At 50.1% G+C, this 16,431-nt stretch overlaps 1 protein-coding gene across 1 annotated transcript; it reads right to left on the bottom strand.

The window, feature by feature from the left end:
- Positions 1–1,905: 1,905 nt before the first annotated feature.
- EDEM1 (ER degradation enhancing alpha-mannosidase like protein 1) lies at positions 1,906–14,985 on the bottom strand. Its single transcript, XM_030956962.1, has 12 exons — positions 14,606–14,985; positions 13,763–13,835; positions 12,193–12,296; positions 11,243–11,414; positions 10,001–10,184; positions 9,368–9,542; positions 8,710–8,830; positions 8,137–8,307; positions 7,477–7,550; positions 6,684–6,780; positions 5,619–5,801; positions 1,906–4,735 (listed from the first exon to the last, which is right to left on the bottom strand). The coding sequence occupies exons 1-12, from the start codon at positions 14,983–14,985 to the stop codon at positions 4,646–4,648; spliced, it is 1,824 nt and encodes a 607-aa protein (XP_030812822.1). The 3' UTR covers positions 1,906–4,645.
- Positions 14,986–16,431: the final 1,446 nt, after the last annotated feature.

Here is a 16,431-nt window from a genome sequence, read left to right as displayed (position 1 = left end):
GAGATCCACAATATCCCAATTTCACAATATTCCAAATCCACAATATCCCAATTCCAGGGAGTTCTTCCCACAATATCCCAATTCCAGGGAGTTTTCCTCCCAATATCCCAATTCTCCCACTCCCTTTCCCCACAATACCCACAGGGAGTTTTCCCACAATATCCCAGATCCAGGGAGTTTTCCCCACAATATCCCAATTCCAGGGAGTTTTCCCCACAATATCCCAGATCCAGGGAGTTCTTCCCACAATATCCCAATTCCAGGGAGTTTTCCCCACAATGTCCCAATTCCAGGGAGTTCTTCCCACAATATCCCAGATCCAGAGAGTTCTCCCCCCAGTATCCCAATTCCGGGGAGTTTTCCCACAATCTCCACTGTCCCCAGGGCAGGGAGCACTGGGGCACTCCCAGTCTCACCAGTTGCTCCCCATGGAGACTGGAACTCCTTTCTGGACCCAGGAAATCCAGCCCTGATCACCAAGGCTGGGCTGGAGCTGCTCCTGAGCTCTCCTCCTCCACAGCCCTGCAAAATGCCAAGCAACAAAAACCTTTGGGGGGAAAAAGGTGCTTTTCAGTTAAATGGTTCCAAAGCAGCGGCCTCTCAGCAGTGTGGGCACAAACGAGGCTGAAGGGGCACACAGCAGCTCCAGGGAACATTTATTGGTGTCTTTAGGTGGATAAACCACACAGGAGGTGATCAGGGGCACAAAATCCCTCCCGAGAAGCAGTTCCAAGGCCGGATGAAGGTGAACACCTCCAGGAATGAGAAGCGCCGTGTCCCTTTCCCTCTCGGAGATGCGCTGGGCGGTGCTGATGCCGCTTTCCCAGCTGTAAATCTGCTTTTCCCAGCGCCGGGGCCAGCGGGGTTTCGGCGCTCAGCCAAAGGCTCGGGCCGCGGCACAAGGGAGGGCTCTGCTGGAGCCAGCCGGAGCTGCAGCACCACGCACCTCCGGCCTGCTCCGAAACCCAGCTGGTGCCGTGCATTTCACCCTAAAAAGGTGAGCTTTCAACCACATCTTTGCATTTGAAATCTTGCCTCACAAGGACTCTTACTCCACTCCAGTCTCCCAGGAAAGCAACAATGGCAGAGTGGCTTTTTTGGAGGTAATTTCTTAAATGTGGGCTGGAAAAGCTGCGAGCCAAGCACTCAGAGCTGCTCAACCCTCTGGGAGCAGGTGAGGCAGCAAGACAAGCTAAGGAATGACAGCAAACAGTGACTCCACTGCTAAATGTGCAGCTACAGGGAAAAAACCATCAGAGCTGGGGTGCTTGCCCCAAAATCAGCGTTTCAGCCCCTTTACATTCACTTTAGAATTGTCTCTTAGTAGTCTGAATGCAGCAAAAGTAAAGCAAGGCAAAGATCTCATTATCCAAAAACCCAGAGGAACTTTAAAACCACTGCAAAATCCCCATCCCCGGTGTTCAACAGGCATTTCCTAGGAAGCTGGAGCTTGATCCAGACACAGCAAATGTCCTGCCAGCCCCAACAGCCTCTGCACCATCACTGCAAACCAGGAAACAGCACACAGATAACGCCAATCAGACAGAAAACAAATCCAGGAGAGAAAGGCAGTAAAGGAGAGACAATAAATCAAAGTGATGGTCAGACAGCTCTCAGACAGACATTTCCATGTTCCTGCTCTCAAACCCAGCATGAGCTGCTTCCCAGGCTGGTTCTCCAGGGGCTGGAGAGAGCCCAGCAAGGCTCTTGGTGCAGAATTCCAGGTTTTCCATGGACTGGACAAAGGATTGGGAATCCCAGCAGGGAGGTCAGGACCTGCTCATGAGACCAGAACTGCCACACTTGATTACCCCACACCAATCCCTGCTCTCAGCCGCCCCCAAACCCTCATGGAGAGAAGGGGGAACAGGGGAGAAGAAAGAGCCCTGTTGTTTTGGGGTGGGTTTATTCTCCTGCAGGAAGGATAAATGGGATTGTCCCAGCTCTAACCAGATGAAATCCCAGTGTACAGAAGGTGCAGGGAGATCCCCTACAGGATAAACACACATCAGAGTAGTCAAACACACTATTTTTAATGGAGATTTGCAAAAGGCAAGCCAAGTGTTGAAAATTCAGGACATTTCATGAAAGCACATTTGGTCCTCTTCCAAGTTTCCTCAGTTAAATACTTCATGGATAAATAACAATTAAGCATACATGGCACTTTCAGTTCAGAAAACTTGATATTGCACATGATACCAAGAAATACAAGAGTCTATTTCAGCAAATGATTCCAGCACTGTTATCAGCTCCATTTTGATGCCATTGACTTGTACAAAAGCTCTCATTTTAGTGCACAACAGGTGCCCTGTCCTTACAGAGTAAAAACGTATCCAAGCAGTTTTAGAACAAAGAGGAAGAAAAGTTGGCTCCTGAAGGAACAGAGTCTTTTACCAGCAGCTTCTGTGAGGATAAAAGCATTCCTATGGAAAGATGACTGTCACATCACCTGGCAGCAGAAATTCCACAGCAATTCCCAAGGGAAGCTGAGCATGTTTGCCTGGAAGGCTGCAATTCCTGTCTGGGCTGCTCTCATTCTCAACCACCTTTCACTATTCCTGGCAATCACAAGGAAAACCCAATGGCAAAGCAGTTGTGCAACTTCCTCACAGCCCTGGAATGAATTCTCTCTGGAAAGCTCTGGAATGGATTCTGTGCACAGAGCTGGGCTGGGACCCTCCCCTGGGTTCAGGAGTTCAGACAGCACAATCACAGGGAGAGTGGCCAGAGTCACACCCAGGGAGCTAAACTGGGAGCCAGGGACAAACCTGGAGCAGGAAAAGCCATCACTACCCTTGGGGTGTGTCTGTCCTGTCCTTCCTGGTGTCCTGGCCATCCCCACGTGCTGCCCACCCTGTGAGCTGACCCAGCCAGTGTGGGATGCTGGGCTGGGCTCCCACCCCACCTCTGCTCACTGCAGGGCTGGATGAGCCCAGCTGGCCCAGGAGCAGCATCTGAGAGCCCAGAGCTCTGCCCCTGCCATCCTCCTGCCCTCCTCACCCTGCACTGGCAGCACTGCCTGGCCCTCTGCCAACACCTCTCTGCATCACACCACCTCCAATTCCTGCTTTCCCTTTCAGACAACTCAGACACTCCAGAAACACCTTTGGCAAAGCCAATGCCACAGGAGCTGGAATCACCAGCTGCCTCAAACACCAAGGCAACCCATTCTATTGCAATATCTTGGGAAATTTTAACCTATTTCCCTCTCCCCCTCCAACCCTTCACCTCCTCAAACACACAGAATAACACTAAGAAGACTAAGATTATTTTTTTTGCCTGAATACAAGATTCAACTATCATGGAATAGAAGATTCTACAACAAAGTCCCTGAGATGCATCTGTATATTAAAAGATTCCAACAATAACCTCTCCAGCACAAACTTCATATTTATTAGAAATGTTTTGAGTTGCAACACGTGGTTTATGAAAACCAATGTTGTTGTAAGAAGGTGAAAATACAGCAGATCAAGTTGCCCTCGTATTTATGCCTCAATTTAAAAGTCATTAACCCAAAAATAACATTCTACTACTTCAACTGTAGTCAAAAGCTAGAAGTATATAAACAACCACCAAAAAAAAAAACCAACTTGGTATATTTAAAATAGTTGTTTTGGCCTCAGTTTGTTGTCATCCCTCAAGCCCTTAACTGCCTTCTTCCTGAAAGTTCATAGATATTTTTCCAGTATCTTCAAAAAAACTCCAAACACCTCTTTTTAAGTGACTTTGGGTTCCACTGTATTTTGCAACCCGCTCATCAGAAATACTTTTCCATCTTCCCAAGGAAGCTCTGTTTTCCCTGGTAGTGAAGAGAACTTAAGGCACTAACACATGAATCCTGTCAGGAATGTCAAATAGTTTGTTCTTCATGTACTGTGACAGCAGTTCTTAGCAGCATCTCTCCTGAAAAGGCACGAAAACTTGGCAAACAAGGAAACTTTGGGAACTTCTGCCTGAGTGGCGCTGCAATTCCCCCTTCCCTTCCAAAAAGGCACCTGGATTGGTTTGACCACTGGTTTCTGCAGCCACAGGCTCTCACAGCCCTGCAGCTTTATCAGCTGTGGCTGGGAGGGATGTCACACTCTACCAGCAGCTCTTACACCACCAGCAGTGATCTTTCCAAGAGTACACAGAGCAGTTTTGTTTCAGCAAACCCAGTGGGTTCCTACCTGAGTAGACCTTTAGGTTGTGTATTGCTAGTCAGAAAAATTCAATAATTCAACTTGGTGTAAAAAATTGCACTTCCCCACTCCTTCCCCAAGCCCCGAGATCATTTCAAATTAAATAGCAGACCCTGCTCTAGAGGGACATTTGTAACATAGCTACAAGGAGGTAGCTAAGTGGCACAGGCCAATTTGCCTTCTTTTTCTTTTACAATAGATTCAGCCTTCATTTGCAACAACATTTCTCATAGGAAGTCTTGAAACAAGAGCTGGTTGTTCAGGTGGCACTGGAGGTTACCCCAGCTCAGAGGACTGAGCTCCATCTCCTTGGTGTCCAGGGCTGGCCACAGGCCCAGGGACACTGGGGGACACCTGGGGGACACCTGGGGGACACCTGGGGACCCAGCCTTGCAGGCAGCAGCTGAAGGGGAGGAATGTCTGCAGAGGATGCCAAGCTCCCCCAGGTTCCCCTGCAGAGTCCCTCAGATCAGTCCCACCATTCTGTCGATCTGTCTCATGTAGTTGCTCTTCAGGGGCAGCAGGTACCTCCTCTCATCAGGGACTCTGTTACACTGTTGAGAAAATTTATATCTTTTTAAAAACTCAGATCCAAACCCAGGCAACCCCATCCCCTATGCAATCCTCTCAGACCCTCCCAGTACAGAAAACTGTACCCAATAACACTTTTTCCTCCAACTTTCCCTCGTTCTTTGCAGACTTGCAGCACAAATCCCATAAATGAGCAGCAAGTGTTTCCTCAGTGCAGGCTGCAGCTTCCAAACACACAGCACAGCTTGTTGTGCAACTGAGATTTCCTTCACTATGACAACTGTGAACGTTGAAAATAATGCTCTTTTCCTGGAGCTCTGTGGGGAGGAGGGAAGGAACCACACCAGAACCTACCAGGAGATATTTTTTAAATTGTCCTTAACTGCTCTAGTGGCAGGTGTCCCTGCCCATGGGGTGGAATGAGGTGATCTTTAAGGTCCTTTCAACCCCAATATTCTGTGATTAAACCAGACCTGTTTTGGTTGGTGATGGGCACTGGAGCCACAGTTCTGGGGCCAGATGAGGCCTTGCTGAGAAAGGTCCCCTTTTACATCCCCCAAAACCACACTGAGGAAGACAAAGCTTGGTTTAGATGACCCTCTGCTTCTCCCTTTGCCCCTGACAGCAACACTGGAGAGTTTCAAGGGCAAAGAAAGGGGAAAAGGAAAAATAATTGGAAGTAAATTAACAAAGAACAAAAAAAATGCTGCAAAACACTTCAAAGGGGACAGGTTTCACCTTCACCAGCATCCCACACATGATCCCATTTATGCTGCTGCTGCCAGTGCTTTTCAGAGGAGCTCCTCAGTGTTTGACATTTCTAAAGGGAACTCTCTAGAGCAGCCCTTCCAGGGGCCCTGTGTGTCCTGGCTGCCCCTCCCCAGGCCCAGGCAGTGTGTTGCTTACGTTGGAGCTGAAGTTGGCTGCCTTGAGCTCGGAGGGTTTGGCTTTGAGGCTGTCCTCCCCTGCAGGCAGGATGTCCTCCCACAGCGAGCTCCGGAACCGCTCGTCCACAGACACCACGTGGCCCTCAGTAGTGAACATGAACCTATTCCCAGACCTGTGCACTGGGTTCTCTTCATCAAACAGCTGAAGGAGAGATGGCAGAGACAGGGACTGTACCACATCATTACTAAACATGAACTTATTCCCAGACCTGTGCACTGGGTTCTCTTCATCAAACAGCTGAAGGAGAGGTGGCAGAGACAGGTATTGCAGGTGTGCCCCATCCTTCACCTCCCAGTAACAAGCAGCTGGGAACAGGTACTCACGCTTTGAAGGATCACAGAAAAATACCTTTTAGTGCTAAATTAAAAGGTATTTAATTTAGCTGGAGCAAATGGAAATAAATAGTCTTAATGCAAGGGATTGATCTGAGCAGTTAGAAGAGGAGAGCAGAAGAAAAACTTCTCACACAGCTGAAAGTGCCCTTATTTTTCTAAGCTGCTCTGTGAGGCATTTCTAGGCTGGCATCCACCGAGTCACAGATTTATTTGGTTTTCTGCACTAAAGGAGATTGAGAACAGGGGCTTAGGCAATGCCAGCCCAAATGCTTTCTCCTGTGAGGGCCAAAGCCCAGCAGGGAGAAAGCAGAGGCTGTCCCAGGCAGGAGGGCTGCAAGCAGCACTTAGCTCAGAGCTGAGCAGCAGCTCCCTCCAGTCCTGCTCCCTCTCCTTTCCAGCCTCTTCCCAAAGATCTGCAGCTCTCCAGGTGCAGGAACCACACCTGGGCAGCTGCCCCAGCTCAGAGAGTGGGGTGAGGTCAAACAAGAGGAGTTCAGCCTGAATCACCCCCACACACAAACCCCAGAACTCAGCCTGAATCACCCCCATACACAAACCCCAGAGCCCAGCAGGTTGTCATTAATGATACCCTACCCCCAACCCAATTTCTAATTAATAATTAATAAACCCCTGCCCCCTCCTGTGCCATTTTTGTGCAGTGCCTTGGCAGTGAGGAGCACACACGTACCAGGTACAAATATTTACAGGTTTCACTGAGGAAAAAGCTCTCCATTCGATCCTCCTTGGTCTTCTCCACCACGTGGTGCAACGTGGCATAGCCACACCTGCAACATTGGACAGGGTTTGGGTTCAGCCCCAGCTCTCCTGCTCTCAGTTACCCCCTCACTTCAGAGCATTCCAGCTGCCAGGGGAAGCTCAAATGGAACAGCTGTGTTGTGCAGCACTCACTGGTTATTGGTCTGTGATCACCTGAACCCCACTCACCAGCTATGTCTGACCTGGCCAATCATCACATATTTGTCTAGAAAATGAGTCAATTAATAATAAGGAATAAAAATTCACTGTCTTCCCCCTGAGCCCTGCAAGAAGTTCAGCTACTCAGTATTAAAGTCAGGATTCACTGCTGCTCTCTTGAACGGGAAGCTGATACCCAAGAGCATCTGCCTTGGGCCATCCCTCAGTTCAGCTAAACACCAAGAGGTGAGAAATAATCTTGCAGGATCCCTAGGAAAAATCTCAACTACTGTTTTCAGCAGTTTTTAGCAGCTGATCATCAACAATGCATTTTGAAAGGCAGTGATAAAAATCCAAAGGTATAAAGTTGCCACTGGACTATAATTTCATTTTCAGATGGGAAAGAAAGAAGTGCTCAATAAATAAATAAATCATCACTTGTGGCTTTCAAGGAGGGCTGGGTTTTCTGGTTTACCTACATGTGGCAGACTGGATTCTATACAATATTTGTATAATAAAATATAGATATATAGCACTGAGAGAAGAAAAGAACATTGAAGACTGACTTTGCTTTTGTATATTTTTCCAAACTCTGCAGAATATCCATTCCCACATGAAGGTAAAATGGGTTCTTTGTGGCCTAAATAAGGAAGACAGACAAGAGTTAGAGTCAGCAATTTTGAAATCCTGTAAAAATAACACAACAAAGGCCTATTGGTACCAGAGGCTTGTGTATCACAGCAAACTTATCTTTATGGGAGCATGACTTGGATTAGCCAGTGCAAGCTTCTCACATTTGCTTTAGAGCAAATCCTAGAAAACCTGCAGTAAATCCAAACTCTCTGATCCCTTCCTTGTAGGCAGACAGTTATTTTAGTTTATTGTATCTGTGCCTGGGCAGTATTGCAAGGAAAGCTGCTACATTTACTTCAACAATTTTGGTTGAGCAGTCACAGGCCTCTGCCTTGTAAAAATCTGCCAGCAGCTTTTAGAAAAGGTGGTTTAGTGTTGTTTTTGCCTGCCTTATAAAAAAGGCTGTTTTTGAAGCAAACAGCAGAGCAACAACATTGCACAACACTGCAGTGCCTGCCCAGAGACTCCACAGGACCAGAGGCAGCTCCAGGGCGGCCAAAATTCAGCTGGCCAGAGGTCAGGGGGATAAAGTGACTTTCTGAACTAAAGCTTTTTGGCCCAGCCATGATGTGCAGCTCAGGGAAGGCAGATACCTGGTACAGAAGATACGTGGACTCCACGAGCTCTGGCCTCAGTGGGTAGAAGGGAACATCTGGGGCCTGCAGCTGCCAGTTGTACCTCTCTGGGAGAGCCCCATAGCGCTTCCAGATGGCATAATAGAAGGCATGGAGGCAAATGGCATCTTCCACATCTCCTATCAACACCTGGGCACCAGAGCAGCCAGAGATACACACACTTAGTGCTGCAGGCCAGCAAAGATGAGAATGTGGCACCTAAAACAACTCTTCTCCCATAAAACACACAGAAAAGAACCCCCCAAAAGTACTAATGTATTATAATGTATACTAATGTAGAATACTAATGTATTCATTCTTTGCAGTAAAATATTTAGCAGAGCCTCACAGCACAGAATACAAATGCTGAGGCTAAAAGAGGGAAGTTGGAAGTCTCAGATCTAGCAGAGAGCAGGCCAGGCCTCCCCACACGGCTGTGTTAATGCAGAGCTGAACTCAACTCTGCAAAGCCACAGGTGGGAGCTCAGCTCAGGACTCAGACTCACTCCCAGGCCAGGACCAGGGTGGGCCTTTCCCAGCAGGAAAGCTCACCTGCAGCCCAGGGAAGAAGGCCTGCAGAGAGTCAATCCAGGTGTTCATCAGCTGGCCCGTGTACATGTTGACGTTGACGTAGAGGGGAGGGTCCCCTTCTCCTTCATTGCAGGCCTCCCTGCTGCAGGGAACAATGCAGGAACAATGCAGGAACAATGCAGGGCAGTGCCTCTGCCTGGGCAGCACACAGCACACTGCCACAGCTCAGGCAGGCAGCCACTGCTCTGCTCTGCTGGGCTCCTTGTGAAAGGAACCCAAACACTGTCATGCTCTCAGAGGAGTTAATTCATAAAGGGATGTTAATTCATACAGGGATCCTATCTTAGAGCTCTGCCAGCAGAATTTCTACCAAAAGTCATGCTAGGCAAGATGAGGCTTTCGAAAGAACAAAGCAGCCAATTTAATACATTGCTTTTGCAGTGCCAGACTTTTCTCAGCCTTAACATTTACAAATGGGACAGGAAGCAGTCTGGCTTCTCTGCACCCCATCAGTTGCTGAGGAATGAGGAGACTACCATGGAAAGGAGATTTTGCTTCTTACAGTAAAAAGGAGAACAGATTTTCTAGAGCCTGACACAAAGCACTACAAACAGATGTGTTTCAGATCCTGCTGGAGGATTCACTGCTCAAGGAATTGATGCTGACATGAATCACATACCCTCTCCTCAAGTGGTTCTGAATGTTCTGATAAGCAGAGTTGAACATGTCCAGGTCTTCCTTTTCCCCAAAGAGGATGTAGGACTTCAGCAGGTACTCATAGAACGAATCTGACCCTGCTCCCAGTCCACTCTGCTTTCCAACCCAGTGACCAGTCTGGATATTCACAACATTTCCTTTCAGAACAAACAACAAGTTTAGTCTGAGGTTGCTGAGTATATCAGAGAGAAACACCCCAGTCAAGACTTGGGAATATCACAGGTTCAGAAATTCCTAAGGAGGAAGAATCAAAGATTAATATCAGATGAAGTGTTACAGTGGTGCATTCATCTGAGGAACACCCACACACATGCAGTTATTTTAAGTACTTTGAACCATCTGCCAATCTGAATTATATTAATGGGGACACAAATCAGGGCCTTCAGCTCCATCCCCCAGTTTTGTGGAAAATTTGAGTTGAAAACCTGTGCCCTAAGGAGTCTTTCAGAGACTCCATTTTTCTTGGAAAGCCCCAAAGTGCCATTAGTTCAACACAAGCCCTGGGTACACAAGGAGAATGTGACTGAGCAGCTACAGAGGGAGCAGAAGGACAAAGGTGAGGACACATGAGGACACAGCAGCACCCAGACATTACCCAGCAGTCCAGTGTTATTGCTCCTGAGGCTCCACAGGGCCTTCACAGCTCTCCTGGCCACCCACTCGAACGTGGAATCTCCAAGCAGCCTGCTGAGGATCCCAAACTCCACCAGCAATGACCCAGCTCCTGCTGTGCAGGTCTCATTGTGGCTGTCTGGAGGAACCCCCTTCTTCAGGTTCACCTGTGGACAGGGACAGGCAGGCTGCACTCACAGCTGCACCCTCACCTTTAGCACAAGCCTTTCTGGTGCTTTGTGCACAATGTGCAGCATGGAATGTGCAGAGACACAAAACCAGCACACTTGGAAAGCTTTCCTGTAGAATTCCTGACATTCTTCTTCCAGCTCTACAACATCAAGCCTAAAGTGGGCAAGCCTCATTTGCTCTTGTACTTACTAACCCTTGCAAACTTCACTTTTTCATGCTTTTCACTAAACATTCAGGCTTTTCCCTCTTTGCTGCCCCTCAGTTTGTACTGGTGAAACCAAGAACTTCCTCAGTGGATGCTCCTCCCCTTCCCCATGGAATACAGCACTGAAGGGAAGTTACAGCACCCTCAGCTGCTTTACCAGGCCCTGAACAGAAGTGAAAATTCACATTTCTACAAGGGGAAAAGCAGTGCTGCTGTCTCCAGAAATTAAGAGCAGCCAGGCAAGTGCTAATTACAGTTTTACAGTTTAGGATTGATCCAGTAGTAGTGACATCCTCCTCCTTGCCAGCTGCATCTGCTTAAAACAAGAGGCTGCAGCATCCAAGAATCCCAGAGCATTGACAACCCACTGAGCAGTCTTCAGGAAAATTACAAATCCCAAGCCCAGTATGATAAATATTTCAGAAGAGCTTTATTCTAATAGAATTGTTTTAGTAGCAAGTCACCAATAGAGTCACTTTCCTCAGCTCTTTGCCTTTACAGTACTCCTTGTTACTGACAGTATTGTTTGCTGCTGTGTGACACAGGGCAGGGAATGCTCCACCAACCAGCACAGGAACAAATGACTCCTGACCCACAGGGAACAACAAACACAGTGAAAATCAGCCCAGGGAAAACATTTACTAGACAGAAAGAGCACTTGTACTATCCCCATCACCAAAACTCAGGGCAGGTTCCCCTGTGCCACTTCAGAATAACTTAGGGCAGGCTCAATACTCCAAGTGCACATAAAAGGGCACAAAATTTAAGGTGCAGGACAGGTGAAACTCTGCTTTGAGCCTGTTTCCCCAGGGCTGCTGTGTCACTCACCCGAGGATAGGGAATGCCAGTTTTGGTGTTCTCAAAGGCTGGCAGCAGCCTCACTGCCAGGTCATGAGCCAAGTGCAGCAGCTCATTGTCATAATCCTTTATGGTCATGTCACCAAAGGGCTGCTTGGTGTCTGTAATGATGATGTGGGCAGACAGCAGGCTTCCCAAAACCCTGTGGGAAAAGGAAAATTCAGGTTTTCAGTCTGTTCTGAAGCTCATTCTTCACCTAAACACCTTACTGCTGTCATGTCTGACAGAATTATTACTTTTTGCTCCTTACAGGCACTATACAAAATGACCTGGTTTTCCCCCAGCAGTAGTGAACACATGTAGAAGTCATGCTGTTGTCAGCCACTGCTCCAAAACCTGGTTCTGCAAAATTTACCTAACCCAGGAGTTCTTGGAACAAATCTGTTTAGGAGTGAAGACCTCCTTGTCCCTGCAAATGGCAGGAAGGGTGTTACATAAACTTAGTACTCAGAAAAAAGAAAGCCTAGCCAAGTGAAGCAGGAATAAACACTGCTTGAGGCACTCAGAAAACAAAACCCTTTAAAATCAGACAGTATCTAAGTGCATTTCCAACACAGAAGAGTCTTTTCCATCTGAAATGAAAGTGCAAATGAGCAGAAGTCCATGAACCAAAAAACAGAGCAGGGAAAAGCCGTCCCAGGGCTGTTTGCTGATCAGGGCACAGATCTGAGTCTCTGCTGCAAGCAGAGTCTGCAAGCACAGAGCCAACCACTGCCTCACTGCTCCAGGTCACACGGGACTGATTAAAATTGTTTCCTATATGAAAGGATGGAATATTTTCATAGGAGATTAAGAAACAGCTTACTTGAGGAACCATTTAGGGAATAAAGCCTGCCAAAGACCTCCTAATCAATGACTTCACTTTGAATTACACACACCAAGTCTTTAACCTTCAAAGACAGAAACACAGCACCACATACCTGATTGTTGCCTCAAAAACTTGGACTGTTGAGTCTTTGTCAAATGAAACTGTGTCAATCACCAACTTCACTGCCTTCTGGAATTCGGAGGAGTTTCCCATTACCTTTTACAGAAAAACAAAGCTAGTTTGTACAATTGTTGCTTCAGAAGAGGCTTGGGGAAGAGAATGGCAAGTTCACATCCTAGTCCAGCAGTCAGATTTAGTACACTGAATATTCAAACTGCCTGAACTATCAGTTCAAGAGTTCAAGAGTCAAGCTTAGCTTAAAACATATCACAGCTTGCAGAACAATGAAGTTTGATTGAATGTTTATCTGACCAAAGGCCAGTCCAACCTTTCAGGTTCCTGACCCAGCACTGCACACCCAGCAGTTGCCTTGTGCCTGCTTCCCACAGGTCTAACCTAGGAAGTTATTTCCACTGCATCCAGAGACAGATGTAAGTTCAGCCTGAGCTTTGAGGAGCAGGATGTGTAAGGAAAACACAGATTCCTGCTTGCCTGAGCTCATGAAAAGGCTGAGACATATCTAAATTTTTAACCAAAGCACCAGGTGCCAGCTGTCCCCATTACTCAGACCCAGTGGGGAAGCAACATGTGTTGGTCTGAGCAATGGGGAGCAGAACAGGCTTGCCCCACACAGCAGCTTCTGAAACACGAGAGATGTAGCAACCAGAACCTTCACATTTGAGAAAAGAAGTTAAGCACTGCCCCACTGGTGATGGAGGACTGGAAGGCACCGTTACCAGGCACGTAGCACGGATCCCAAACTTCTCTCAGTAAAACCCAACATTTCCCTCACTTCTGCTTTCAGTTCTGCTCAGAGCTGCCCTGCTCAAGCAGCTCCTCACCACTGCTGCAGCCCAGGGTGGAATGGGAAGGGTTTTATATCCCAAAGAGCCAGAGGAGATATAGATCCCCGTGGCTCCAGCACATCAGTGAGCCCTGACACTCCAGAAGGCACAAAACCTGCCCTGGCTGCACAGATGAGAACAGTCAAACCTGCTGGGGTCTCTGAAAATGCCCAGCTCCTCCTCATGACCCCATGCCCCGGCACTAACACAGAATTGAGCTGCTCCTCACATTATCTTTCAGTTTTAGCAGAAACGCAGCTGAGACGCAGCTTTACAGGTTTTCCCCTCCTTCCTTTCACCACTTCACACAGATCTGTGTGTCAGACAGGCCCTCTCTGCCAAGTGAAACAACCAGAGCTCTTCCAGCCATTGTGCACACAATGAACCCTCCTCCTGATGGACTTCTCAGCAACTCACAGCAGTTCCAGCTCAAATCCACCCACCCCGGGCATATCCCAAAGAGATCTCGTCTGAACCTTGGGGAGGAGCTCCAAAATTTCCTCTGTCCCTTCTGGAAATCTCTGCTGACATCTCCAACTACTCTCATTCTGCTACCCCCACGTTACACTGCTGGTTTATGATCCAGCTGTTAGCTCGTGATCCAGCTGTTAGCTGGTGATCCAGCTGTTTGCACCACCTGGGCAAGCCTTGGGGAGCTGCCGCAGCCAGGGCAGGTCCCAGGGTGGCCAGGGCAGTGTCCCCACACCAAGGACTCACCGCCAGCGTGTCCAGCGCGTCGATCAGCGTCAGGGAGTAGTTCCCCAGCACATCATTGATGTTCAGGTTGGAGCTGGAAGAGCAGAATCACAGCATTGTTAAGGCTGGAAGAGACCTGTGCAGATCATCCAGTCCAACCCCCTGTGCAGGCAGGGTCACCTGGAGCAGGTGACAAGGGAACTACCCAGGTAGGTTTGGAATGTCTCCAAAAGGGGAAGCTCCATGACTCCTTGGGCAGCTGGAGTCATGAGTCAGAGTTCCACAGCTCTGCCCCACTATGGAAAGTTCATTCCAGCACCTGAAGGGAGACTACAAGAAATACGGAAAGGGACTGGAGTGACAGGACAAGAGGAAATGGCTTCCAACTTAAGGGGAATAGCTTTATACCGGATATTAACAGGAAATCCTTCCCTGGCAGGGTGGGCAGGCCCTGGCACAGGGTGCCCAGAGCAGCTGGGGCTGCCCCTGGATCCCTGGCAGTGCCCAAGGCCAGGCTGGACACTGGGGCTGGAGCACCTGGGACAGTGGGAGGTGTCCCTGCCATGGCAGGGGTGGCCCTGGGTGGGCTTTAGGGTCCCTTCCCACCCAAACCATTCCACGATTCATACGGAGGTGAAACTTGCTGTATTTTAGCTTATGGCCATTACAAACTGACCCATGGCTGGACCCAGGCTGACCCCCAGGGAGGCACACACGGAGCGATGCCAGCCCCGCGCCGTGCCCACCCCGCAGGGCCCCAGCAGCCGTTCCCCAGCGGTCCCCCCAGCCCACATTCATTACCCCGCTCCCCCACAGCCGTTCCCCACAGCCGTTACCCCCGGGCCCGCTCCCGGCCGCACTCACGGGTCGCGGCGGTCGGGCCCGCGGCCGCGGCAGTGCAGCGGGTCGAGCTCGTCGCGGGGGAAGGCGTGCTCCATGTAGCTGTCGTAGCCGAACACGAACATGCCCCGGGCCGCGTCCCGCAGCCGCGCCCGCAGCTGCGGCGGGAAGGCGCCGCTGTAGCGCCGCTCGTACTCATCGCCGCCCGCCGCCGCGCCCCACAGCCGGGCCCCGCGGCCCGCAGCGCTCGCAGGCAGGCCGGGCAGCGCTGGCGGCCGCGGGCCGGGGCAGGGCAGGCGCGGGTGCAGGCAGAGCCCGCGGGCCAGCGCGGGCAGCAGCGCCAGCAGCGCCTGCAGCCCGAGCCGCAGCAGCAGCAGCCCCAGCACCACCGACCGCCATCGCATGGCCGCCCGCGCATAGCGCAGCGGCGCCGCCCGCGCCGCGCCGCGGCCCCTTTAAGAGCGGAAGGGAAACAAGGGTTGGGAGCTGCGCGAGGCCCGCCCACTCTGCGCTGCTATTGGTGAAGCCGGTACGGAGGCGGAACCGACCTCCGGCTATTGGGCGCGCGGTGTGTCACTCAAAGGCACCGCCCGGCGGCGTTAAAGGGGCGGGGCGGCGCGGGGCTGTCGTGGCACGGCCGGCGCAGGATCAGGGCGGGGCCTCCCCGGACAGGCCCGGGCCGTGGGCCCTGCCCTGCCCTGCGGGCACTGCCCTGCCCTGCGGGCACTGCCACAGCGCCACAGCGCTCCCGGAAAGGCCCCGGGGTGCCGGTGACAGCGGCTGCACAGCAGCAGGAATTCCTCCACGGAAAGGGGGCTCAGGCCTTGGCACTGCCCAGGGAGCTCTGGAGTGCCCATCCCTGGAGGTGGGACTCGGTGCTCTGGGCCGGGGACAAGGCGGGCATCGGCACAGCTGGCAGTGCCTGGGCTGGGAGGGCTGTGCCAGCCTCAGTGATTCCTCAGGGAAGGAGCCCGGCGGGGCAGGAGCCGCGTTCCCGGGAGCTGCGGTGGGAGGAAGGCAAGCCACGCTCCCGGGCCAGGATCCTGGAGGAGATGGACGCAGGGATTTCCATCCCGCAGTGCCAGGACAACACGTGGCGAGCAGAACACCAGGTGTGACTGCAGCTCTGGTGGCCCTGGGCACGGGCTTGGGGACAGAGCTGCAGAAAGAGAAGAGCTGACAGATGCCAGGTGTGGATGTGGATGTGTGAACACACTCCAGCAGTACTGGTAAAACCAAACCTCTTGAAGATAAGCAAAAGAACAGAAAGAAACCACAACCGGGGAAAGTACAGAGGAAACCTAGCTCCGAGCTACCCAGCAACCTCAGCAGCATCCAAGTCACTGGCTGTGAACTGGTAACTTGTCACTGAGCTGAGCTGTCCTGCCGTGCTGCTGCCTCATCCTTTTACCAGAGTGCCTGGTTGGTTACAAGGAAATGGGACAGAATGAGAAAAATGCCTGCACAAGAAAAAAAAATAAAGGACTATTATGCACAGACAGACAAGCAGACAATAATGATTTGTCTCCAGCCTGTATTGGAGAGTAGTTCAGAAGTCAGGTCTTTGTTTTCCAATTATTGTAACAGGATCAGTAGAATGAATAAATCCAAACAGGTATCCCAACTCAGTGGTCCACCCAGACTTCTGGATGCTGACTTTGGATAAAATCCTCTAGCCTGGACAATCTTTCAGTTCCCTTCCTCAGTCTGCAGAATTCATGGATCTTTTAAATGTTATCCAAACCAAGAAGGGACTTCATTATTGATTCTAAAAAGAGGAAAATTCCTTCTTGCTGCAAAGACTGAAGTATCCACACCCCAAATAAAAACAATTACACAAAAGCACCTTA

This window comes from Camarhynchus parvulus, chromosome 12 (assembly GCF_901933205.1).
Source record: "Camarhynchus parvulus chromosome 12, STF_HiC, whole genome shotgun sequence".
Lineage (NCBI taxonomy): Eukaryota > Metazoa > Chordata > Aves > Passeriformes > Thraupidae > Camarhynchus > Camarhynchus parvulus.
The sequence above is the reverse complement of the archived record's forward strand: the minus strand, read 5'-3'. Positions and strand labels throughout refer to the sequence as shown.